At 41.1% G+C, this 25,343-nt stretch overlaps 1 protein-coding gene across 1 annotated transcript in view; it reads left to right on the top strand.

The window, feature by feature from the left end:
• Positions 1 to 21,772, top strand: part of EVA1A (eva-1 homolog A, regulator of programmed cell death) — a 49,260-nt gene extending 27,488 nt beyond the window's left edge. Inside the window, exons 3-4 of the mRNA XM_053890863.1 lie at positions 2,315 to 2,485; positions 17,461 to 21,772. Coding sequence (XP_053746838.1) covers positions 2,440 to 2,485; positions 17,461 to 17,834 — 420 coding nt within the window. The 5' untranslated portion in view covers positions 2,315 to 2,439 and the 3' untranslated portion in view covers positions 17,835 to 21,772. The remainder of the gene's footprint in view (positions 1 to 2,314; positions 2,486 to 17,460) is intronic.
• Positions 21,773 to 25,343: the final 3,571 nt, after the last annotated feature.

The following is a 25,343-nucleotide window of genomic DNA, read 5'->3' as shown; positions in this document are numbered from 1 at the left end:
TAATTTTAGTGCTTCCATTTAAGTCTTTGACCCATTTCTAGTTAAATTTTTAATATGGTATAAGGTAAGGGTTGGACCTCATTCTTTTGCATGTGGATACTCAGTTCTCTCAACACCATTTGTTGAAAGGACTGTTTTTCCTCATTGAATGGTCTTGGCATTGCTGTTGAAAATCACCTGACCATATATGTAAAGGTTTATTTCTGATCTCTCTGTTCTATTCCAATTGGTCCATATGTCTGTCTTTATTTCAGTACTACATTGTTTTGATTATTGTAGCTTTGTAATAAATTTTGAAATCAGAAAGTATGAGACTTCCAACGCAGTTCTTTTTCCAGATTCTTTTGGCTACTTGAGATTCCTTGAGATTCCATATGAACTTTAGTATGGACTTTTCTATTTCTGGAAAAGAAAGTCATTGGGATTCTGAGACTGCCATAGGACTTTTGAATTCTCTTTTAAAGGAAATATTTGCCAGACAGATAAGGGGAGCAGGGGGCATTTTAGACAAAAGGAAAAGCATGATCAAATGCATGAAAAGATAAAAGAGCTTGATATGTTTGGGGAACTAAAAGTAAGCTGGTAATGTTGGAGCATTAGGCATGTTGACATTTCTGTGTATATGCGTGTGGGTGTAGACTCAAGGAGATGAATTAGGAGCTAAGGTAGGAGTCAGATATTGTGGAAGTGTCTGTGTATTGTGCGAAGAAGTTTAATGGGGATTAGTTGAAGGGCTGGGCTGTGGAGTGAAGTGATTATGTTTGTACTTTATCAAGATGGCCCAGTTGGTGAGAGTGTGCACTAGATTGGGCAGGAAGAATTTGTTAGCAGAAGGATTAGGTGAAGCAAAACTCCCAGAAACGAACTGGCGAGACTTGTGCTATGGTAGAATTAGTGGGGAAAGATAGGAGGGAATGGATCTGAAATAGTTTTACACCACTACATGCTCAGACATTTCCCAGTGACTTCACTCTCTTCCTGGGTCCTGAAGTCCTCAGATCTGCAGAACAGTCTCTGAACTCAGAGCGGTGGTTCCAACTATTCACTTGTATCATATAGTTGTGACCTTTTAAGAACTCCAGTGGCTGTTGACTATGGCCCAGGGCTCTGGCTCAGAGGTGCAGGGTCCCTCAGCAGTAGCTGGCCCCTCTCACAGCCCCTGAAGCTCCAACTCCTCATCCTGCCACTCCTGGGCCTCTGGCTGCTCCAACGACCTTGTGGTTATTTCTGTCTTACCTGTGCACTGGTCTTTCTTTCCTTGCTTTGGTTTTCCCTGAGCCCACTGGAATCCACCAGAACGTGAGTTGTCTTCTCTGTTGTGACCCATTCCATCCACCTGTGGAACTGCAGCTCCCCAGGCCCCCTTGTGTGGTCCATGTTACTGAGGCCATAACCCACCTGAGAACCTGCTTCTTCTCCAAGGACTGGAGTGCTCTGCTTCTTTAGCTTTCCCCAACCTGACATCCCTCCACGCACTGTGACTCAGTTCCCCACCCTCAGCCTAGAGCAGCATTGAATAGGAGTTGTCAGGGTCTTTGCTATTTCTTTCTCCCTTTATCTCAGCGAGGGTTTTGCTGAGTGAACTGGGTGATAAGAATGCCAGGTCTGAGCTGCAGCAGCAGCAGCTGCAGAGACGATGTGCTCCAGCAGCCGGAGGCTGAGCCACTTAACATTGAGATCCCAAGTCCTTGTTCTGATCCCTGGTGGGACCATTCTGCTGGTTGGCGCATTCCTGGTCACAGGTGGAGTCATGGAACTGCAGGCAGGGAGTGGGCTCAAGCTCCCAAGTTCTTGTGGGCATTTTAGAACTGGAACCACTCTGGCAGTTCTGCGATAGTCAGCTCTGACCCATTGCCAAAGACGCACATTTGGTGACCTGTAGGATGAGGCAAACGGATCAAAGTACACAAGGACTGTCAGTGCAGGAGAAAGCAGAGCCAGACAAGGAGTGGGCTGCTGCTTGGGGTTACAATGAGCGATTGAAGTAATGATGGGCTGTGCTTCCAAGGCGAGCCAGACAGAATGCAATAGAAAGTTGCAGGGAAGGTGAAGGAGAAGTGTTAAAAAGGGAACTGGGGAGGAGATGGGGAAGAGAGAGGGGAAAGTCCAGGAAAAACAGAAATGTACAGAGCTGCTGCTTCCTTGAAAGCCATGAAGCTTGCAGAGCAAAGGAGGACAAGACCCCAGATCCCTGGCTGGGAAGGCTGGTTGGCATTTAGGGGACTGGGTCTTTGTTGTTGAGCCCAGGCTACCTGGAACATGGCCTCAGAAAAGCAGAATGTGTTCTCATCACTTACTTTGTGTTTCCAAACAGAAGAGAAGCGAGGGAGGTGCCACCTTGATCCAGCTGAAGCATTTCCAGGAAGCTTCTCTCTGGATGCCACGTCGAGGCTGCCCTTCTGCCGTAGCACAGAGCTTGTGATTGCCGAGTGTGTGGACATGGCTTTGCTCAGCAACATCCTGGCGGCCTATTCCTTTGTCTCAGGTAGTTGTCCAGTCTCGTCTGGGCCAGGGTTGAGGGCTGAGGGTATCTCCTGAGTGGCTATCAATGGCCTTATACTCAGAAGAGAAATGCTACACAAAGTGGAGGGATCCTGCTGTGCTGAATTTTGAGATGAAAGATCTTCTGGTTTGACAGTTAAGCTTGGTATTCTCTAATTCAGCAGATGATTTCGGGGGGGGGGGTGGGCTTTCAAAGTTTTATCTTGCTAAAAATATTTGGTTTCCTTGGGGCTCAAGTGAGTGAATAAAGTAGCCTGAGGCTATTATTACTTGTCATTGTGCACTTGACTCCAGGTGAGAGAGGCTCATGGAGTATCCTCAGCCTGCTTATTTCTGTGCCGTGGTTCTCAGCCCCACCCAGGTGTGTGTATGTGAGTGTGTGTGTGTGAGTGTGTTTGTGTGGGGAGCATGTGTTTGTGGGACTGTATGAGGTATCTGATAATCTCCTGGGAGACGTGAAGACATGAAGCATGTAAGTCTGAGAGAGTCTGTTACTTGCCCCTTCCTTGATTCAGAGTTGTACTCTTAAGAATATAGCTCACTGTCTCCTCAAGATGCTTAAGAATAGAGAATATGCTGTTCATATAAGAGAAGCCATTTAAAAATACATGAAAATATACCTCAATCAAGCTGAAATTAAAAAAAAAAATACATGAAAATGCTCAATGGTTTGAGTGACCAGACAAATTTTCTGCTGCTTGAGTGAATTTTATTTTTTGATAGTTTGCTTTGGCTTTGTTTTGTTTTGCCTCTTGTCTCAGGATGTTGTGTAAAAAGGAAGGGGCTGAGGCCCTGATTTGAATTCCTCTAATCAGAGGGCCAATTTTGCTTTCTGCTTCTCTAGCCGGGGTTGATGTGTGGTGACCTCAGAGTTCAGAGGTAAAACCTGACATTTCTATTTACAGTGGCAAATCTGAGCCAGGGTTGAGGATAGAGGAAGCTCATGGCTTCTCTTTGAGAGAGGATCTCGGATGATATGCAACCTAATTTTAGAAAGGAGGACTTCTCAGGGTGGCAAGATGCAGCACATGGCCTGCACATGCCTCAAGGCCAGGGTTCTCCCGTCCTGGGTCAGTAAAGGCCTGGGTCATCAGTCAGCCCCTCACCTCCCTAAGGAAGTCTGGTGCCCGCAGCCTCCTTCCCCAGGCACCAAACCCCAGAGGAATCTCAGCTTTGCTCTTTCTTCAAGGCTGTACTGGGGAGCAAGGGCACTGGAGTTGGAAAAGAGATATTTGAAACTCTGGTATCATGTTTCATAAGCAATTGAATGATGATCCTCTCAACTCTGTAGTGAAGACAAACCCAAAATGAAGTGGGTGGTGGCAGGGAGGGCCTGGAGGTTCCAAGGCCTCAGAGGCACTTGCACATCAGCTGTTGCAAGAAAGTATCTCGGGTGAGAACATACAGGCTACTGGACTTCGGAGTTGTGTTTGGCACAGGAGGTTCCTGGCAGTTTTCCATTTCAACCGGCATGACCCTGAGTTGTGACCATTGAATGTGGTAACTCATTGAATGGTCTGGTGTTTACTGTGGGTCTTGTGATCTTGCTAGAGCCGAAGGAGTACATGGCTCTGTTTTTCTCTCCCCTCCAACCTTCCTCCTTCCAACCGCATATTCTGGAATTAAATATTGATTGAGAGACAGGAAGATAATGCTTCTTTTAAGTAAATATGGGCTGAAATAAAAAGAGAATGCAAGGAAATGGAAAGTAAAGTGGCCAAAATAAAATGTGTTCGATCTAGTAAATAGACTTGATGGCTGAAAATTAATTCTGAGTGTGATGGGGGAACAATCCTTGTAAAGAAAATGAATTAAGAAAATGTAAAATATGAAGGTGGATATAACAGATACAAAAATAATTGTTTTAAAAGAAGAAAACAGAACAAATGGATAGGAGGCAATAATGAAAAGTATGTTAGAAGAAAATTGTAAATCATGTCCTAATCTTGTAGCTGTCTCATGTTCTCATTCAGCTGAATCTGGTCTTCAACTACACAGGGGCCCCTGATCCCTTCTAATTTCTTCCAGAGCATCACTTGACTCTTATTTTGTCCACGTGGTCCATCATTTCAGCAACATATTTGCTGATGCACACAACTCCCTTATTCTTTGTCCAGCTTCTGATTAAAACAACAGGCAAAACACTAACTCTAAGCAAACCCTACTTTCTCCCCTTTCTCCCTCTGCACTGAAGTAACCAAATCCTGCTACAACTTTGCAGATGGAAGCCATTGGAAATCCATGGTATCAAACCTCAGGTGGGACTGAAGCACTATCTTGTTCCCATGCATCACAAAGCCATTTCAAACCCTGGAAGTTCTAGTAATTTAAATACCTATTTATCAAAATGTAACCTACGATTAAATGCCAAATGCAAACAAAGAGAAAAAAATGCAGCATTAATGAAGAAGGGCTAAAGTTTATAGTATATAAAGAGTTTTTACAAATCCATAAAAGATCAGTGTCTCAAAGAATAGTAGCAAAGAACAAGAATCAGCAGTTTGCCAAAGAAACAATGCAAATTGCTGATAAAACACACACAGCTTGAGTTCTAGCAATTGAACAAATGCAAAATAAAAGCAATGAGTTCATATTTTTATTTTATAAAATTCTCAAAGATTTGAGTGATTATGTATATAATTTCAATTTTGGAGACAGTGTGGGGAAGTGAGTACTCACAGTGTTATGGAATTGTAAATTGCTACAACCTCTCTAGAGAATGATTTGGGAACATCTGTCAAAAGCCTTAGAAACATGTGTGTCATTTAGCCAGCAGTTCCACATCTAGGAATTTATCCTAAGGACCTAACTAGGGACATGGGCAAACATTTTACTATGAGAACAATTGATCTCAGAACTGTTTATAATAGTAAAAAATCAGAAAAATGGGTGAATATTAATTGAAGCAGAAGGATGTGCTGTTGAGTGAATAAAGCCTGTTACTATATAGTATACACAATATAATCCCATTTATATTTGTATATTCACATGTATATGTAACCACATTTTACTGCAAATTATATCTGGATGTTGGGATTTTATGAGTGCATTTGTGCATTTTTAATTTTCTTTTGCTTAGCTGTATGCTTAAGTATTCTATACGTCATTGATATCACTTTTGTAATAAATAATGTTATTTTATTGGAATTTAAGATTTAGAATTATATCATACATGTATTTTAAAAATTACTACTCCCTTATTCTTTTCTGACTTCTAGACCTAAGTATCTAAATGCCCTGAACATTACCACTTGGGTGTGCCATAAGCATTTCAAATTCAACCTGGCCTGCAATGGAATATTGTCTTTCTTTTTAAATTGTTCTTTCTTTGGTGTACCATCTAGGGCATCAGTTTTACCAGAAATATGATTTCTAGTCTTTGGTATACCTTATTCACTGCCCATATACAATTGGTTAGGGTTGATCTATTTTGCCTCTCAGTGTTTCTCATATGGGTCCCCTCCATTTTATTCCCACCATCATTGAATTGATCCAAGCCCCACTGAGTTTTTGCTTATCTTATCATAATGATATTTCCCATGGTCTGCCTGCCTTCAGTCTTGCTTCATAGACTGTGTTTTATAGCAAAATGATCTTTCTGAACTGTAGCTGTGATGATGATGTAATTCTTTTTATTTTTTAGAATACTTTAGAATACTTATTATCTCTGGGATGAAGTTCAAACACTTTTGTATGTTTTAATAATTAGGATTGTTTTAAGCTGCAAATAATCGAAAATATCAACTTGGTGGCCTAAACATATAAGAGTTATCTTACCTTCATAAGAAGTTTGGAGGTAGGTGGTCCATTGGCTCAAAGATGTAGGGACCAGCATCTCTGTGATTTTCATGTTCTTTCTATTCTGGCTGCACAGTGGCTGCTGTCACTCTTGCCCTCATTCAAGATGGTTAAAAAAAGGAAGGATGTTCCAGTAGATCTCTTCTCATATTTCACTGGCCAAAACTTTGTTACATGACCATTTAGCTGAAAAAAATGACAAAGCTTTTTCAACTTTTAGACCAGTGACTCATAACCAGGTGTGATTTTGCCCTACAGGGGATTTCAGGAAATGTCTGGAAGCACTTTTGGTTGTCACAAATGGGGTGGGGTGGGGCTACTATTAGCATCTATCAGTGGAGAAACGTCCTATGATGCACAAGACAACCCCCACAACAAAGAATTAACTGGTCCAAGAGGTCAATAGTGCTGAGGTTGAGAAGACATGCTCCAGAGGCAAGTAAGGGAGAAGGGATTTGGGGATAGTGTTAAGTTCTCCAACCTGCAGTTTCTTATGTGGCTTACCAGGGCTTTGAGTGCCTGAACTTGACTTCTCTGTGCTGTCATTTAGTTGTAGACCTCCCTGACCAACACCTCACTCCAATTATTCTAAACCACTTGCTAGGCCTTTTCTGACCTCTTTGCCTTTGGCAGTCATTTCCTTTCCCAAGAATTCTTCCCTTCAGTCCTCGACTGGCTAGCTCCCTCGCAGTCTTCAGGGTCTGCTATTTACTCTCTTTGCTCCCCAACCCTGGCTTAGGTGCTCATCCATGTGCTCCTCACACATGTTTTGTTTCCCTTGATCTCAGCACTTGGATTGGAGGAGTTAACATTTCTTGTTTCAACTCTGTGCAGCCAACCCCTTGGGATCATAATATAATAATTTATGATGAGGATAATAATCTCATTAATAGTAATAGCCTCATGAATAACTTCTAATAGGGTTAGAAAGATTAAATGGAATGATTGCTCTTTAATTTAATGTTTTGAATTGATAATACATTCTCCTGCTCACTCTTCCATTTCCTTTAGTTTCTTCCTTAAAGTCACCTTCTCAGTTAAATTCCCTCTGGTCACTCCACCTGCCTGCTCCCCTCCAGCACACATCTGACACTTCCTACCCTCCTTCCTATTTTTACTGTTTTCTTCTCCTTATCACCTTATTACCATCTAACATACAACTATTTTATTTGTTTATTTTATTTAATATCATTTAATTTCTGTTTCTCTCGGTCATAGGTCAGGAAACCTTTTCTGTAAAGGGTCAGATAAACAGAGAACAGTCTCTCTGTTCTAACCGTTCAACTCTTGTGTTGATAGCATGAAAGCAGACATAGATAAAACATAGATGAAGCGGCTGGCTGTGTGCCAATAATAAAACAGATGGTGGTCAGGTTTGGCTTATGAGCCATAGTGTGCCAATTCCTGCTCTAGGTGAGCATCCTTTCATATATTGAAGGGCCATTTGTATTTCTTTTTCTGTGAACTGTTCGTATCTTTTGTCCATTTTCTTTATTGGTTGGTCTTTTTTCTTAATGCTCTTTCTAGAATGCTCTTTATGCACTAGCTCTTTGTCTCTGTTACATATTTCAAACATTTTTCATAATTTTGGCATTTGTCTTTTAACTTTGTTTACAATAATTTTTTCCAATGCAGAAGTTTTGGGGATCATTTTTTCATTTAACTAATATTCTTTGAATATGTAATTATAAGTACAGTGGTGTGGACTATGTAGTAGGTCGCTAGAATTTGAATCATTTTTCCTATGAGACTGGCTTGAGAAAGATTGTGTCTTAACAGTGAGGGGACCTAACCCACCATAACTCAATTAATAGTCACAAATCTGGAGCTTGGAGAAAGTACCATAGTTTCTGTTCTGTGTCATCCCTCTTCTGGAAATCCTGTGAGAGTTGAGAACCTTTGTGTCTTTAGCCCAGAAGGCACTGTAAACTAACAGTAAATTTTTGTGGAATAAAGTAACCTTTTATTGACCTATAATATTTGAACAAATTTTAACAATTGGAATATACTCTCCTGGAGAGGGTTTGGTAAAAGTAGTACTTTCATTCACAGCCAATGGCAAGAAAATTTAATGTACTACTTTTGAAAAGCCACTTGGTGATATGTATCAAGAGGTATAAAAATATGTATCCCTTCTAACACAAAGATTTCTTTTCTGAGGGGGCGCCTAGGTGGCTCAGTCGGTTAAGCATCTGACTTTGGCTCAGGTCATGGTCTTGGGGTTCGTGAGTTCAAGCCCTGCACTGGGCTCCGTGCTGACAGCTCAGAGCCTGGAGCCACTTCAGAATCTGTGTCTCCCTCTCTCTATGTCCCTCCCTCGCTCATACTCTGTCTCTGTCTCTGTCTCTCTCTCAAAAGTAAATAAACATAAAAAAAAAAAAGCGTACTTTAACAAGAATGATTCCTTTTCTGAGAATGCATTCTAAGGCAACACATGAAACAAGCAAGTGGAAAAGGAAGTAGTGTTACACACAGAAGTACTCTGACTATGCATTTGTCCAAACTCACAGAATGTACAACACCTAGAGCCCGAATGTAAACTATGGACCTTGTGTGATTATGATGTGTCAGTGTTGGTTCATCAACTGTAACAAAGGTACCGCTCTGGTAGGGGATGTTAATAATGGGAGAGGCTATGGGTGTGTGGGGGTGGGGAGTATGTGGGAAATCTCTGTCTTTTCTTCTTAATTTTGTTGTGAACCTAAAACTGCTGTAAAAAGTCTTAAAAGCAAACAAAAAACCCATGCAGATAAAAATATATAAACTATATAAATATAATGAAGTAAATATAAATAAATATGTACATATTCATATGACAGGAAAAAAGAACAGAAGAACATTCACTACACTACACAGTATGTAGTTATATTCAGGTTGTGAGCTTATGGTGGTTTTACAAATTTTTGTCATCCCCTACTCTTTTAATGCTATATACACACATACATGTACATTTATATGTATGCACACATATATACACCTACATACATCTATATACATGTTAATCAACATACAATAAGTTTATTAACTGGACTTTTAGAAACTGTGTATTCATGATTTAATTCAATAAATATTTGTGAGATACACATAATGAGCAAGGCAATATGCTAGATGCTCTGGAAATTCAAAGTGAATCATGTGGATTCTGCCCTCAATTTTCTCACTGTTATATGGGAAAAATAGTAGTTATATAACTAATTACAATACAACTACATAAAGTGCTGCCTAGATTGGAGGGGCTAATTAATCACACTCTTCCTTCCGGACTCAAGGAGCCAGAAACGCATCAGAATAGGGTACTGACTATAGCAGTGGTTAAGCCACAACAGAGAATGTTCTGGGCCTTCTACCTAGCTCCCCTTAGTCCTGGGGTGATACGATGGCAGGTCTTTCCTGCCACAGGTGAAGAAAGGTGAGCAGGGTGGATTAGGATGATGGGTAAGGGAACAGAAGGCCTCTTTCGGGGAGTGTTTATGGCCTGGATGGTCTCAAAAAGGTGAGGATGGCCTCAAAAGAGGTGAAAGCAAGGGAGTATACTCCAGAGCCAGCCTAGTGGGGCAGGGATTCTCCAATATTCCCTCTTCCTGAGGAAGAACAAGTCAGGGATGGAAGAAGGAGGGAAGCTTTTTCCAGCATTTCAGAAAGGGCAGAAGTGTTAGTAGGAGTCTTCGCTTCTTTATGGTGAGGGACAGAATCTCATAAAGAGGAATCCTTGCAATGCCTGAAGAGTTCAGAGAAGAAATGATGCTGAATACTCTCTGATACAACAAAAGCCCCGTTACTCTCTTTAAAACCTATCTGTAAAACTTTTTTTCTTTCCAGTCAAGGGATTGCAAGCTTTGAGGCCAACAAGAAAAGTCTAGGCAGGAGAACCAATTACACTTGCACGGAGACCAGCTGATCTGGCCTGGGCTGCTTCTGCTCTTTTGCAGAGTTTGCTGGGTATGGTCTGACCTCTGAAGGTGCAAATGAAATTAGTCCCAGGACCTCCACATAGAGCCTTTTCCTGCTCATGAAAACAATGACCCTGCAGGAAGCAAGATACAGCAATACATTTATTTTTATTTACTGAGGGAAAACAACCGGCAATAGCCCTCCCCACTCTACTTCCTGGCTAATTAACAGCTGTCTGGATCTGGCCAAGACCAGGGTGGATCATTGGCCAAGAGGAAGTGACCTGGAGCAGAGATGAGAAAAAACAACCACGATAGAGCTACAGTTTCGATTTTTGCAGAAGCATGATGAAGAAAACCAAAACAAATTATATCAGCTGTGAAAATCAACCCTGAGTCACCTCCTCAGGATCCAGTAAGGCCCAGTAAACTCCCTTGCTCTCTCTCATTGCTTTTGCTGGGCTTCTCTAGGAATCCTTGTCTGAGACTGCTGTAGGCAAAGAAGTATGTTTTCTGGTTGGAGTAGCAGGACAGGGTGGACTAGTTAAGCTGGGAGAGGGGAGAATAGTGGTTCCCAAGATAAAGTTCAATAACCATCTTCCAGTTAACCTATGTAATGGGAGGCTGTGAGGGCAGGGTGTGAAAAACATGGAGAAATACATTCACAGGGAAGAAAGGGTGGGATGAGAAAAGGAAGGAAGGTAAGGGAGAAAGGGAAAGAGGGAGGAAAACAGATAGATTAGATGGATGGAGGGATGGATGGGAGGGAGGGAGAGAACTCAGAAGGAAGGGAGAGAGGGAGGAAGAAAATAAATAGAGTGAGTTATTATTTATTGAATGCCTATCTTTGTCAAGATCATGGATAATCCTTTTATGCTGGTCATCTGTAATACCTTTAACCCTTACCACAATTCAGTGGGGTAGGTAAGTGGTGTTTAAGAAATGACTTAGATGAGGCTTCAAACTGATGCAGTTCTGCCCAATGGCTTTCCATCTTGGTAAAAGCATGGATTTGGGTATCTTTTCTAGAAAGCCTCCTCAGAGCCCCATATCTGAACTTTAGCTTTTCCACTTACCTTTATGTTTCCAGAGATCCCTCTTTATGCTTCATAATAGCTCTTCCCTTTGGTCCTGGAATGATTGGGTCTGCTTCCCTGCTGGTCTGCTCCTTAAGGCAAGAGCTGCCTCAGTTCTCTCAGTTTCTGCTGGATATCAACCAGACAGAGTTCAGTTTCATCCCCCTTCACTGAACATGTATTTATTTATATCAAGCAATTAATTCTTATTAGATATAATTGACATAACATTGTATAGATTTAAGGTGACAAGGTGTGGACTTGGCATATTCATATATTGCAGTGTGATTACCATCATACATTAGCTACCATGTGTCTCACGTCCCCTAATTATTATCTCTTTTTTTTTTTGTGGTGAGAACAATTAAGTTCTCTTAGCAACTTTGAAGCCTGTAATACAATATTGTTTTCTGTAATTCACTATGCTGTGCATTAAATCCCCAGGACTTATTCATCTAGTGGTTACAAATTTATAGCCTTAAACAACACAGCTACGGTTCTCTCATTCTCTAGCCCTTGTTCCATCACTATACCCTCTGTTTCTGTGAGGAGGGCCTCTTTAGATTCCATATATTAGTGATAACATACAGTATTTGTCTTACTTTGTCTGACTTATCTCAATTAGCAATAATGTACTTATGGTCACAACACATTGTCTTTATTTATTCATCTGTTGATGGACACTTAGATTGTTTCCACGTCTTGGTTATTATGAATAATGCTGCTGCAAACATGGGAATGCAGACATCTCTTAAAGATAGTGATTTCACTTCCTTCTGTTTCCCTGTTCATTTCAATAGATGTAGAAAATGCATTGGCAAAATACAACATTCTTTCATGATAAAATCCTCAACAAATTGGGTATAAAAGGAACATAATTAAATATGATAAAGGCCATATATGACAAACCCAAAGCTAACATCATGGTCACTAGTAAAATATTGAAAGCTTCTCAACTGCATACAAAAGATCCACCATTTTATTCTTTATAGTTTTGATGCCACCATTTACCTCTTTTTACATTGTGTGTCCATTAATAGATTGTAATAGTTATAGTTATTTTTAATACTATTTTCCTTTAACCTTATACTATCATTTAGTGGCTAATACGTGATTCTGTTACAGAATTAGAGTTTTTAAAATCAGACTGGGGCGCCTGGGTGGCGCAGTCGGTTAAGCGTCCGACTTCAGCCAGGTCACGATCTCGCGGTCCGTGAGTTCGAGCCCAGCGTCAGGCTCTGGGCTGATGGCTCGGAGCCTGGAGCCTGTTTCTGATTCTGTGTCTCCCTCTCTCTCTGCCCCTCCCCCGTTCATGCTCTGTCTCTCTCTGTCCCAAAAATAAATAAAAAACGTTGAAAAAAAAATTAAAAAAAAAAATCAGACTGCATATTTACCTTTACCAGTGTGTGGTATACTTTCAGATGTTCTCATGTCACTAATTAGCATTTTTTCACTTCAACTTGATGAACTCCTTTCAGCATTTCTTGTAAGGTAGGATAGCCTCAGCTTTAGTTTCTCTAAGAAAGTCTTTATTTCTCCTTCATATCTGAAGGATAACTGCCATATAGAGTATTCTTGGCTGGCAATTTTTTCTTTCAACACTTTAAGTATGTCATTCTACTCTCCCCTGGCCTGTGGAGTTTCTGCTGAGAAATCCACTGATAGCCTAATGGGTGTTCCTTTATAAGTTACACTCTTTTTTACTCTAGATGTGCTTAAGATTCTTTTTCTTAATTTCATTATAATGGGTCTTGGAGGTGTTTTTGCTTTAAGATAATAGGGTGATCTAATCGCTTCATGAACTTGGATGCCAAAGCCTCTTCTCGGTTTTTGGAAGTTCTCAGCTATTTTTTCTTTTTTTTAAATTTATACAGAGAGAGAGAGAGCACACATGAGCAGGGGGGAGGGACAGAGAGAGAGAGAGAGAGGGAAAGAGAGAGGAACAACCAAGCAGACTGCATGCTCGGCATGGAGCCTAATGTGGGGCTTGATCCCATGACCCTGGGATCATGAGGTGAGCCAAACTTGAATTGGACACCCAACCGACTGAGCCACCCAGGCAGCCCTCAGCTATTATTTTAAAAATAATCTTTCTGGCCTCTTCCTCCTCTCTTCTCCTTCTGGAACTCTGATTATGCTAATATTTGTACATCTGACTGAATGGTCAGGTCACATAGGCTTTCTTCACTCTGTCATTTTTTTCCCTCTGTTTGCCTTTGATTGGGTTATTTGAAAACAACTGGCTTCTAGGTCACTTATTTTTGTCTTCCATTTGATCTCTGCTGCAGATTCTCTCTATTGCATTTTTCTTTATTTTATTTTATTTTTTTTTTTAAATTTTTTTTTCAACGTTTTTTATTTATTTTTGGGACAGAGAGAGACAGAGCATGAACGGGGGAGGGGCAGAGAGAGAGGGAGACACAGAATCGGAAACAGGCTCCAGGCTCCGAGCCATCAGCCCAGAGCCTGACGCGGGGCTCGGACTCACGGACCGCGAGATCGTGACCTGGCTGAAGTCGGACGCTTAACCGACTGCGCCACCCAGGCGCCCCTCTATTGCATTTTTCATTTCAATCATTGAATTCTTCAGCTCCAGAATTTTGTCTGGTTCTTTTCTAAGGTTTCTATCTCATTGCTAAATTTTTCATTTTGTTCATATATTTTTTCCCTGATTTCATCGAATTGTCGTCTGTGTTTCTTTATAGCTCATTGTTATTTTGAATTCTTTACCTGCTAGATCATAAGATTTCATGTCTTTGAAATCTTTATTGAAGGATTATTATCTTTTGGTGGTGATAAGTTTCTTGATTCTTCATGTTCCTTATAGCTTTGTGTTGCTGCTTTGTCTTTAAAGTAAAAGACACTTCCTCAAATCTTCACTAGTTGCCTTCAGATGGAGTATATTGTTCATTGATCCTGTTTTATCTGGACTTGCATTTATACACCTGCTCCACACTTCTTACTCCCTCTTGTGGCAAAATTTTTAAAGCTTTTATGTCTTTTCTGGATCTTCTTACAGCTCACCTGGCTGGCTACTAGAAACCTCCCTTTTGTTTTCCAGAAGGTGGTGCTACAGCTCAAGTTTCTGGTTTCTCTCTTGCCCACAGATCCTAGTCTATTTTTTTGATAGCACTCTAGTTTACCCAGCTTTCTTTTGCTGCCAATCTTGGAGCCTGAGTAAGGAGCCACCTTAGAGCAAGGGAAAGTGTAGGTTTAGCACGTGGGGCATGAGGGGTGTCTGTCAGCTGGTGGAGAGATCCTTGGCTGAGGTTCTCCCAGTGGATTGTGGGTGGACTTTCTCCAGACATCCTGAGTGCAGTCAGCATGAACCATGTCTCTTTAATGCCCTTTGATAGTCTTATCTGTCTCTTTCCCAATTTCTTCCCTCCCCTCAGTCATGGGGGTCCCACTTCAGACTCTGGATGTTCCTGGAGGGAAATGCGTTTTTCCCTGCTGCATCCAGCGTAGCTGGGGTAACCAGGCACTCACACACATCTCTCACTTCCCCCCACAGAGTGGTGCCACCAAATAGTTCAATTCTGTGCTGTCAACTTGGAGGGGAGGGGCAATGCCTGAAAAGTTCCTTCAAACCCCTTTATTGTTTGTTTGTTTGTTTGTTTGTTTGTTTGTTTGTTTCCTTAAGCGATGTGCTGGAATTGTTTCATCCAAGTCAGCACTTTTCAAAATTTTCCCCAAACACAGCTGGGAAGGGTTGGGGTTGGGGTTGCTAGTTCCACAGCCCAAACTGAAGTCTGTCTGTGGTCTATTATGGGATGATCAGGTGGGCGAGACTCCTCCCGGGTTTCTTGGGCTATGTTGTTGGATCACAAGACTCCCACAGAGACACTTTTGTTTGTGGATGGATGCTTAATTAGCTGTTAAAAACAAGAGACACAAAAAGTAGGGATATGTTACACTGCTATGATACTGATGTCACTTCCCTTTCACCACATTTACATTGTTGACTACTCTTGCATCTACTATTAGTGTCCTCTGTTTTCTTCACTCCTCTTCATACCTCTAATTTATATCTATTTTATTCACATAACTGTCTTTTTGGCAGGAGTTTTGGAGAGAAGGAGGTATCATAAACACATGTGTTCAATATGCTGTGTTTAGACTGATCGAGCCTTTTTTTGGGGTACAATTTAGGATGCATAAAACTTCAAAATGCCTATGCCCTTTGATGCAGTTATTCTATTTCTAGGTAACTAACCTGTAGAAATAATTCTGCATGTGTATAAAGAGATGTGTACAAGAACACAAGCATGTTGACTCTAGCATTGCTCAAAATAGTAAAAAAATTGTAAACCACTTATATTGATAGTATTCAGGAAATGGTTAAATAAACTTTGATATGTCCACGCTACAGAACACGGGGCAGCAGTCAGAAAGAATTCTGTTGACATATCTGGAAAGTTCTCTAAAAAATATTCTTAAATTAAAAATATATATATATGATACCACTTACATTCTTTAAAAATCTACAAAACAATGTGTATTTTGATTCATACTTACAAGTGAATACAGATTATGGAAAACTAATTTGTTGATGGCAATCTTGGGTCATATCACATTGATTATGCCCTGTGACTCAAGGCCAGGCATGCCCCTATGTTCTCATACTTGCCTAGAAAGGGAAGGTTATTCACCCCAAGTCTCTCATCCTGTTGAGCACATCATACAGGGATCATCATTGGGCTCACTAAGCATATTGCACATCAACAGAATGATTATTTTCTTTTCTCACCAAGGAAAAGTTCAAATTTCTCCCCCACCAATTACCTGATGAGGTTATTATAAACTACCTACTCTGGCCTTTCAGTCTGTGATTGTATAAGCTATCTATTGCTGCAAAGCAAAATACCTCAAAACTTAAAACTTAAAACAATACACATTTATTATCTTGTCATTTCTGTGGGTCAGGAATCTGAGACTGGCTTAGCTGCAAGGCCAGGGCTGCACTAGGAGGGCATGGTTCACTTCCACATTCACTCGCATGGCCGTCGGCATGATTCAGTTCCTTCCAGGCAGTTAGCCAGAGGCTACACTTAGTTCCTTGCCATGTGGGCCGCTCTATAGAGCAGCTCACAACATGGCAGCTGGCTCCATCAGAACAAGTGAGTGAGAAAAGCCAGAGAGAGAGAGAGAGAGAGAGAGCGCATAAGCAAATTGGAAGTCAGTCTTATATAACCTAATCTTAGACTCATCCATCACTTTTGCCATATTCTATTTGTTAGAAATCCTTGACTGGGTCCAGCCCATTAGGTCCAGCCCTCAAAGGGAAGGGCTTGTGCAAGAGTCTGAATACTAAGAGGTGGGGGGGGGGGGGGGGGGTGGTGCAGGGAGCATCTTGGAAGCTAACTACATTTGTTGACTAGACCTGTAATGGTATAGTTAGAATAAGAGGCAGCTATCCTTGGTTTTATTTATAAATTTGTTGTCAAGAAGAAGAAGAGGAAGAAGCAGGAGCAACTGCTGCTGCTTACAGCTGTGCTTAAAAGATTATTCAGGGGTTGTAGGAGCATATTCAGAAGCCAAGAATTTTCCCATATAGGCAAAAATGGGCTTTAAGCACAATACATCTATGAGAGAGAGAGAGAGAGAGAGAGAGAGAGAGAGAAGAAACAGAGAAATTGAGCATGCACACGAGTGGGGGAGAGGGTCAGAGGGGGGAGAGAGAGAGAGAGAGAGAGAAAGAGAGAGAGAGAGAGAGAGAGAGAGAGAGAGAGAGAGAATCTTAAGCAGGCTCCATGCCTAGCACAGAGCCTGCTGGATATCAGGACTGTAAGACCATGACCTGAGCTGAAAATCAAGAGTCAGATGGGCTTAACCAACTGAGCCACCCAGGTGCCCTTAGACACATACATCTCTTAAAGAAATGACATCTAAGTATACTTGTGCTTATAATCGGTGCTAAATAATACTTTTCTTTCTTTTATCTTTTTTTCAAAATTATTTCAAATTTAAAGTTACAAGGATATAGGAAAAGAATCCCATACATCCTATACCCAGATTCAGTACTTGTTGATAATTATGTTTTGAATACAGTATGCAGTTTGTCACATAGGAAGGCAATATGTGTAACCATCGGAACTTTGAGGTGTGCTGAGACGTGTGCAAGGTGGGCGGGAGCTCTGTTTCCTCTGAGCATCTGGAGTCGACATCTCTAATGCCTCTGTTTCCTCCCGCAGAAAACCCCGAGCGCGCAGCTCTGTACTTTGTCTCCGGCGTGTGCATCGGGCTGGTGCTCACTCTGGCCGCCTTGGTGATGAGGATCTCTTGCCACACAGACTGCCGACAGCGTCCCCGGAAGAAGTTCCTGCAGGACCGAGACAGCAGCAGCGACAGCAGCGACAGCGACGACGGCAGCTCTGACACGGCGTCTGACATCTCCGTCAGGAGACACCGCCGCTTCGAGAGGACTTTGAACAAGAACGTGTTCACCTCGGCCGAGGAGCTGGAGCGCGCCCAGCGACTGGAGGAGCGGGAACGCATCATCAGGGAGATCTGGATGAACGGTCAGCCCGAGGTGCCCGGGACCAGGAGCCTGAACCGCTACTACTAGGGGCGGGAACGGATGCCCGCGTCTCAGGAAGCCGCCGGGGAGGGCCAGGCAGGGCCCGCTGGGCACAGGGCTGAACGCAGTTCTGCTTAAGCCCTGGGGGCAGAGATAAGCAGGACACGCCCATTTCCCAGACAGGAGGACTCATCTTTCCTTTTCGATTAAATTCATGGAGAAGTAGAAAACCCAAGTCAGTTCATCAACCTTTCCAGGTCTTGGAACGGTGCTGAAAACCCTCTCCAACAATGTGGGTGGAGATTAGAGAAACGGGACTGTGGTTTCTCTTGATTTCTGAGGATCTCAGAAGTTTCTGCAGACTTCATTGCTTTGTGTTATTCCTTTACAAAAGGAAGATTTTCATGGCATGAAGGCTAGGAATAGCAGGGTGAACTTAACCCAGTAAATGCAATTTTCTAAATGACCCCATGCTATGGAGGTGATTCTCATCCAGATAGCATGATTTATGCTTATTATTTAAGGCTGATTTTTAAAAATCTTGTGTTGCAATGGCAACCTTGTCCATTTTAACTGGCACCTCAGGGATTAAAATCCTATTTTTTAGTATAGTTCCCACCTCATTCATGAAGATGGATAGAATTAATGTATTATGGGAGATGTGTCAGTGAACTAGAAAATATCAATAACCTCAAAGGATGAAGGGTTTTATTTTAAATAGTTTATAAAATATATATTAACATGCATATTTGAAGATGCTGCATAAGAATAAAAGATGTGTCTCCCCCTGCCTCCCGCCCCTTTGGAGGAAAGAAATTTTGTTATAAATCTAGATACTCATGATTTTAAACATTTTGTTAAAAAAAAAACAAGTTTGAATTTCCCAGAAAAGAATGGGAATGGGAGATGAGGAATAAAGCCAAAATTAGGATGAGATAAAAAAAAATAATAAATACTACATAAAATCTTTTTTGTTTCATGTCCATCTCTGTGGTTATATTTACCTTAAATGGCAGTCATTTCATAGGTGGCTATGGTCTTTTGCCATGCTCTTTTAATAATTGGGGAATTAGGAGGAATGGAGAAACTGAAGAATAAAGAAATGGCCTTTGTGTGACTAACTAGGGACTTTTTTTTTTTTTTAACATTTTTTAAAGTTTATTTATTTATTTTGAGAGAGAGAAAGCATATGCACAAGCAGGGGTGGGGCAGAGAGAGAGAGAGAGAGAGAGAGAGAGAGAGATTCCCAAGCACCTCTGCACTGTGAGTTACAGGTCTGTTGGCTCCCTTCTCTTGACATGCAGTGTGTTCCTTAGTCTGTCCCAGTGCTCCTGGCCCTTCCTACTGAGAGTATCTCCATTGGCATCCATTGGTGTCATCAGTATGTCTGAAAGAATGGTCCTGAGACTTCCTCTGCTGGGGTCTCTATTGCTTTAGCAACCCACTGTCTATGATAGGGACTTGGTGGGCTGTCTTAAGAAGTGAATGATCACAAAGCTCTCTCTGTTTGCCCAGGGGACAATATAGTTAGCTTGAAACCTTGGTGGCTGGTCTGATTATACCATTTTGGGTTGCCTCATTGGCTAGTAACAACTGCCAAAAATCTTGTTAAATCAATGTCTTTGAGTCTGGGTTCCCACCCTTGTGCTTTCAGTACCTAGGCAATAATTGCCTGGGCTTTAGGTTAACCTCATCCATCTCTGTCTCTGTCTTTTAGAAAAGTGAAACATTGAGGTGTCTTCATCCCTAGGATTCATCCAAAGCTGATAACAGGGAAAGATATGACCCTCATTAGTCAGGGGCTAAGGGGGCAGTGGTAAAGGTGTTTGGGAAGGTTCTGGGTCATCTGGTTTTCTTAGTCGAATATCCTGATGCCTTTCTGGCAAGTCCATACAAGTTCCCGTTTTGAGGGCGGTGGGGGCTTTGCCTAAGGCACAAAATACTAGATAACAGTTTAACCCACTGCTTCACTTTCATATATCCAGGATTCCAGCTTTCAGTCAAAGATAGGGAGACCTTACATTCCTTATCTTGACCCAAGCAGTTCTACATTTAGGTCTGTCACTCCTGGTTCCAGTTCCTGCATGAGGCCACATTCATTTGCAATAGAATGATACCCAACTTAAGAGCATTTATTGGTTCATACAACTGGGAAAGGTGAGGTTGGATCCGGCTTCATGGATGATGGGGTCCAGCTGCTGAAATGTGATCAAAAGTTTGTTCTTTCTCAGCTCTCACCTCTGTTTCTCTCTATTGCTGGTCTCATTTTCTTCTCCTTCAGAAGAAACTGTGACATATGTAGACCAACGTAGTGTATTGGATTAATTGCTACTGACCAAGCATCCATACAGCCACAAGTGGGGTGTGTGTGTGTGTGTGTGTAGGCAGTTTCACAGTTTACTAAGCTCAGGAGACAGCATGGCAAGGATGCTTCTGATGCAGCTTCCCTGGTCTTCCATGTTTCCTCAGAGAAACACCGGCTGACAGTTAAACATCTGACATATTAGGAAGCATAGTCACCCTAGGAAACTCGCACCAACTTCCTTTAAGAGTCTCTTCCTACACTGTGAGGCACAGGTAGTCACTATCAACTCATGGCACATCTCAGCCCCCTCAGCTGAACCTTCGCTAATGGCAGGGAGTACACTCCAGGCGCTTTTGGATTTAACATCATCCCGATACAAGGACACAAGAGGAGAGAAACATCTTGCTCCAAGGTTCAAGATTAAAATCACAGGGAAGGACTACTTGGCCTGGCTTGTGTAGTGTGCCATTCTAGGAGTTTTACCATTACAGGTACTATATTTAACTCATTAGGGATGCCTGGGTGGCTCAGTCGATTGAGTGTCTGACTCTTGATTTTGGCCCAGGTTGTGATTCCAGGGTCGTGGGATCAAGCCCCATGTCAGTCTCCGCATTGAGTGTGGAGCCTTCTTAGGATTCTCTTTGTTTCTTTCTCTTTCTGCCCCTCTCTCTGGTTTTCACACACTCTCTCTCTCTTAAAAAAAAAAAAAAAGTGATTTTCTCATGGTCGTGAGATTGAGCCCCACATCAGGGTCTGAGCTGATCATGGAGTCTGCTTAAGATTCTCTCTCTCCCTCTGCCCTTCCCCCCCTTATGTAAGCTCTCTCTCTCTCTCAAAATAAAAAAATAAATATAATAATTAAAAAACACACTTAAGTCTTTAATCCATTTTGAGTTAATTTTTGTGAGTGGTATATAATAGGGCCCAATTTCATTCTTTTGCATGTAAATATCCAATTTTCCCAGCATAATTTATTGAAGAAGCTATCTTTTTCCTATTGAGTATTCTTGGCTCCCTTGACAAATATTACTTAGCTATCTATGTGTGGGCTTATTTCTAGACTCTTGATTCTGTTCCATTGGTCTATGTGTCTGTTTTTGTGCCTGTATCATGCTATCTAGATTTGTAATATGATTCGAAACCAGGAAGTGTGACACTTCCTGCTTGCATTTCTTGCTCAAGCTTGATTTAGCTATTTGGGGTCTTTGGTGGTTCCATATGAATTTTAGGATTTTTTTTCCATTTCTGTAAAAAGTGCCTCTGGAATTTTAATTGGATGCATTGAATCTATACATGGCTTTGGGTAGTATAGACATTTTAATAATATTAATTTTTCCAATCCACGAACATGGGATATCATTCCATTTATTTGTGTCTTCTTTAATCTCTTTCATTAAACTCTTATAGTTTTCCAGGTACAAATCTCTCACCTACTTAGTTAAATTTATTCCGAAGTTTTTAATGTGTTTGATGCTATTGTAAATGGCATTATTTCCTTTATTTCTTTTTCAGATGGTTCATTGTTAGTGTAGAGAAACACAACTGGGATTTTTGTACTTTGATATTATATCTTGCAACTTTACTGAATTTGTTTATTAGTTCTAAGAGTTTTTTGGTGAAGTCTTCTAGGTTTTCAATATGTGACCTGCAAACAGAAACAATTATACCTCTTCTGTTCTTATTTGGATGTCTTTTTTTTTTTTTCCTTTTTATTTCCTAATTTCTCTGGCTAGGACTTCCAGTACTTTGTTGAATAGGAGAGCTGGAAGTGGGCACCCTTATCTTATTCTTGATCTTAGAGGAAAAGTTTATTTTTAAGTTTATTTGTTTATTTTGAGACAGAGAGAGAGAGAGCATAGGGGAGGGGCAGAGAGAGAGGGAGAGAGAGATTCCCAAGCAGGCTCTGTGCTGTCATTGGGGAACCCTACTTGGGGCTCAAACTCACAAACAGTGAGATCATAAGCTGAGCTGAAATCAAGAGTCAGCTGCTTAACTGACTGAGCCACCCAGGTGCCCCATTAGAAGAAAAGTTTTTAACTTTTCACTGTTGAGTATGATATTAGCTTTGGACTTGTCATATAAGGCTTTTTTAAAGTATTTATTGAGAGTTTTTATCATGAAAGGATATCTTTTTTTCTCTTTTAGGTTTATATATTTATTTTGAGAGAGAGAGAGAGACAGAGAGAGCACAAGCTGGGGAAGAGCAGAGAGAGAGAGGGAGAGAGAAAGAACGAAGCAGGCTGAGGGACGATGGGGGACTTGATCTCTTGAACCGGAACTGTGAGATCATGACCTGAGCCTAAATCAAGAGTCAGAGGCTTAACCAACTGAGCCACCCAGTGCCCCATGAAAGGATATCTTTAAATTCTTATGTTTTAATTGGAGTTACTTTATATTCATTGAGGATATCCATCCATCTCCCTTTGCAATAATTCATGTTAGATTCAAAGTTAACTTATTCCTGCCTCTCCTCTTGTTATGCGAATTTTTTTCACATCTATTTATGTTTCTCATGGTACTTCTTCCCTTTCATTCTGATATTTTATTTACATGTATACATTGCTAGCATTCACTGTGTTGAAGCAAAATGGCAGTGCTTCCTGCCTATCGCCATAGCTTTTCACAACAGTTTCAGCATCTTTCTTATCAGTGTGGCTGTTCTGATAAAGGCAGCTAAGCTTACTCTTCTAATCAGCTTTGGGCAGAACAAAATTAGCCTCATTTATTATGTCTTTCCTCATCGACTCAGCCTGTATTGAGATAGCACAAATTGAAAAATGGACCCCTCTTAAAAATTGTAATAAAAAAAAAAATTGTGGGCAGAAAGAGGTGTCAATCTGCTAATTGCCTACCAGCCCAAATCAGTCTGTATAGGTCAGGATACTTTATTTCTTTGCCCTAAATATTGGATTTAATATTTAACAAACATAGAACCACTAAGTATCAGGCTTCAGGTCTACTTGAAAATCTGCATAATGACCTCACTTTATCATTAATTGTAGATTTGGAGATTCATGAATTTTTCTTTACGTTTTAAATATATGAATTGCTCTTTCACCCTGGGATAAGAATATCTTCCTTACATTTTCCAGATAGAGTCAAATATTCCTTTGTGTCCCCACTGTTCCTTTCACACTCACACTCTATGTGATTTTTGTGCATCTGCCTTTGTGCCCTAGCTTTTAAGCCCCTGGTAGCTGTATGATATCTTACTCACCTCTGTATTCTCGGTGTGCATGCAGGACCTGTAACACAGTAGCTTCTCATCAGTTGTGAGTTAATGAAATAACACAAAACCTCAGAGAATGGGAAACAGGGCTAACTGCAATGTGCTCTTCTACAGAGTTTCAAAGCCTTAACTGTTTGCAATGAAGATTATTTTCTTAAGTTTGTGAAGTTCTGCCTTATCTCCTTTCATTTACTCTTTCCTCTTCTGTTAACCATTTTCTTGTCTCTTTCAATTGTCGGATCTCTCCCCCGTCTTCTTTACATTAACTCAGCTGTGACCAGGTGGTGGGGCTTTCCAGGCATTTTGCAAGTTTAATCCAGCACTGAGAGTCTTACAAAATTCTTACAGGTTTATAAGGAATGGGCATACCTTCTTGAAATTGCAATAGCTATTCTTAACCTCATTGATAACTAGTTTTCCAGTTCCCTGGGCTTGAAACAAATAAAGGGAAACTTTTAAATCAGGCTTAACCACTGGGAGTGTGTCTCTTGTGTCTCCCAAATAGACACCTCATCTATCCTTTATTATTCCTAATTTCAAGATCATCTTGGCCTCACTTGATCTGGGGCACTTGACCTTCAGTTGCATTTAAAAATCTCCTTTCTATAGGAAAAAACATCACTTGGTCCCTGAGAGAGGGAATTGCTGTAAGAAAGTCTCTTTTCCTAGCTCTCTGCTCTTTCTTGGTTTCTTTCTTTCATCAGTGGACAGAGATCAGGGCCTAAAAGTGGTATCGATGAAATTCATCGATCTTAATTAATGGAAGCCCTTCCAGCTCCCATCTGAAGAACACAGGAACTTCTGAGGCTCTAAGAAGAAAGATTTCTCTGGGCCCAAGGCCAAGCCCCATATTTGGGAGTCTGCTCAGAATTGTGCAATCAACTCCACATAGTCAAAAAGACCAGGAGACGAACTAAAATCCATCCCTTCTACTCCCGAAAATTTGTGTTTTTATCCATAGTCTCCAGTCTTTTCATGGAGAGTATTTGATGCCTTAGACTGTGTTACAACAGCAAGTCTCATATATGTCTTTGGAATGGAAATATTCAGTGTACTATCTGGATATTCCCTAGTGAATTCCTTGAATGGAAAGAATGCATTTCTGAACCAAGAACTTCTGATAGAAAGGAGAGATACATAAACAAAAAGACATTTTCTCCTTATGATATTACTGTTATTTTGCAGAATTAGACTTTTGAGTATCCAGGACTCAAGGGGCTATTCCTACCTTTTTGAATACGTCTCCAGGTAGCCAATTTATTAGTGTGTATTGAAGGATATCTGTAAGTGACAGAGGCAAAATAAAGTAGAAGTGATTTAGCTGAATCACACGAGCTTCTAAGGAAGTGCTTTGTAAGAGATTGTAAAGCAGAATTCTACAAACTGCAGCTTCTGGGCCAAATTCAGCATACTACCTGTTTTTGTACCACTTACAAGCTAAGAATAGTTTTTATATCTTAAAATAATTACATTTTGCTTTATTTCATTTATTTTTAAAGTTTATTTATTTTTATTTTTTTTTAATGTTTTTATTTATTTTTGAGACAAAGAGAGACAGAGCATGAGCAGGGGAGGGGCAGAGAGAGAGAGTGAGACACAGAATCTGAAGCAGGCTCCAGGCTCTGAGCTGTCAGCACAGAGCCCGACGCAGGGCTGGAACTCAGACTGTGAGATCATGACCTGAGCTGAAGTCAGACACCCAACTGACTGAGCCACCCAGGCACCCCTAAAGTAATTACATTTTAAATGGTTATGCATGCACCTACATAATATCCTCAATTTTGCTTGGGGCACCTGGGTGGCTCAGCCGGTTGAGTGTCAGACTTCGGCTCAGGTCATGATCTCACAGTCTGTGAGTTCGAGCCCCGCGTTGGGTTCTGTGCTGACAGCTCAAAGCCTGGAGCCTGCTTCAGATTCTGTGTGTCTCTCTCTGCCCCTTCCCTGCTCACGCTGTCCCTCTTTCTTTTCCCCTCCTCCACTCACGTTCTGTCTCTCTCTCCTTCGGAAATAAATAAACGTTAAA

This window comes from Panthera pardus, unplaced genomic scaffold, assembly GCF_024362965.1.
Source record: "Panthera pardus isolate Hobbes unplaced genomic scaffold, ASM2436296v1 HiC_scaffold_25, whole genome shotgun sequence".
Classification (NCBI taxonomy): domain Eukaryota; kingdom Metazoa; phylum Chordata; class Mammalia; order Carnivora; family Felidae; genus Panthera; species Panthera pardus.
The sequence above is the reverse complement of the archived record's forward strand: the minus strand, read 5'-3'. Positions and strand labels throughout refer to the sequence as shown.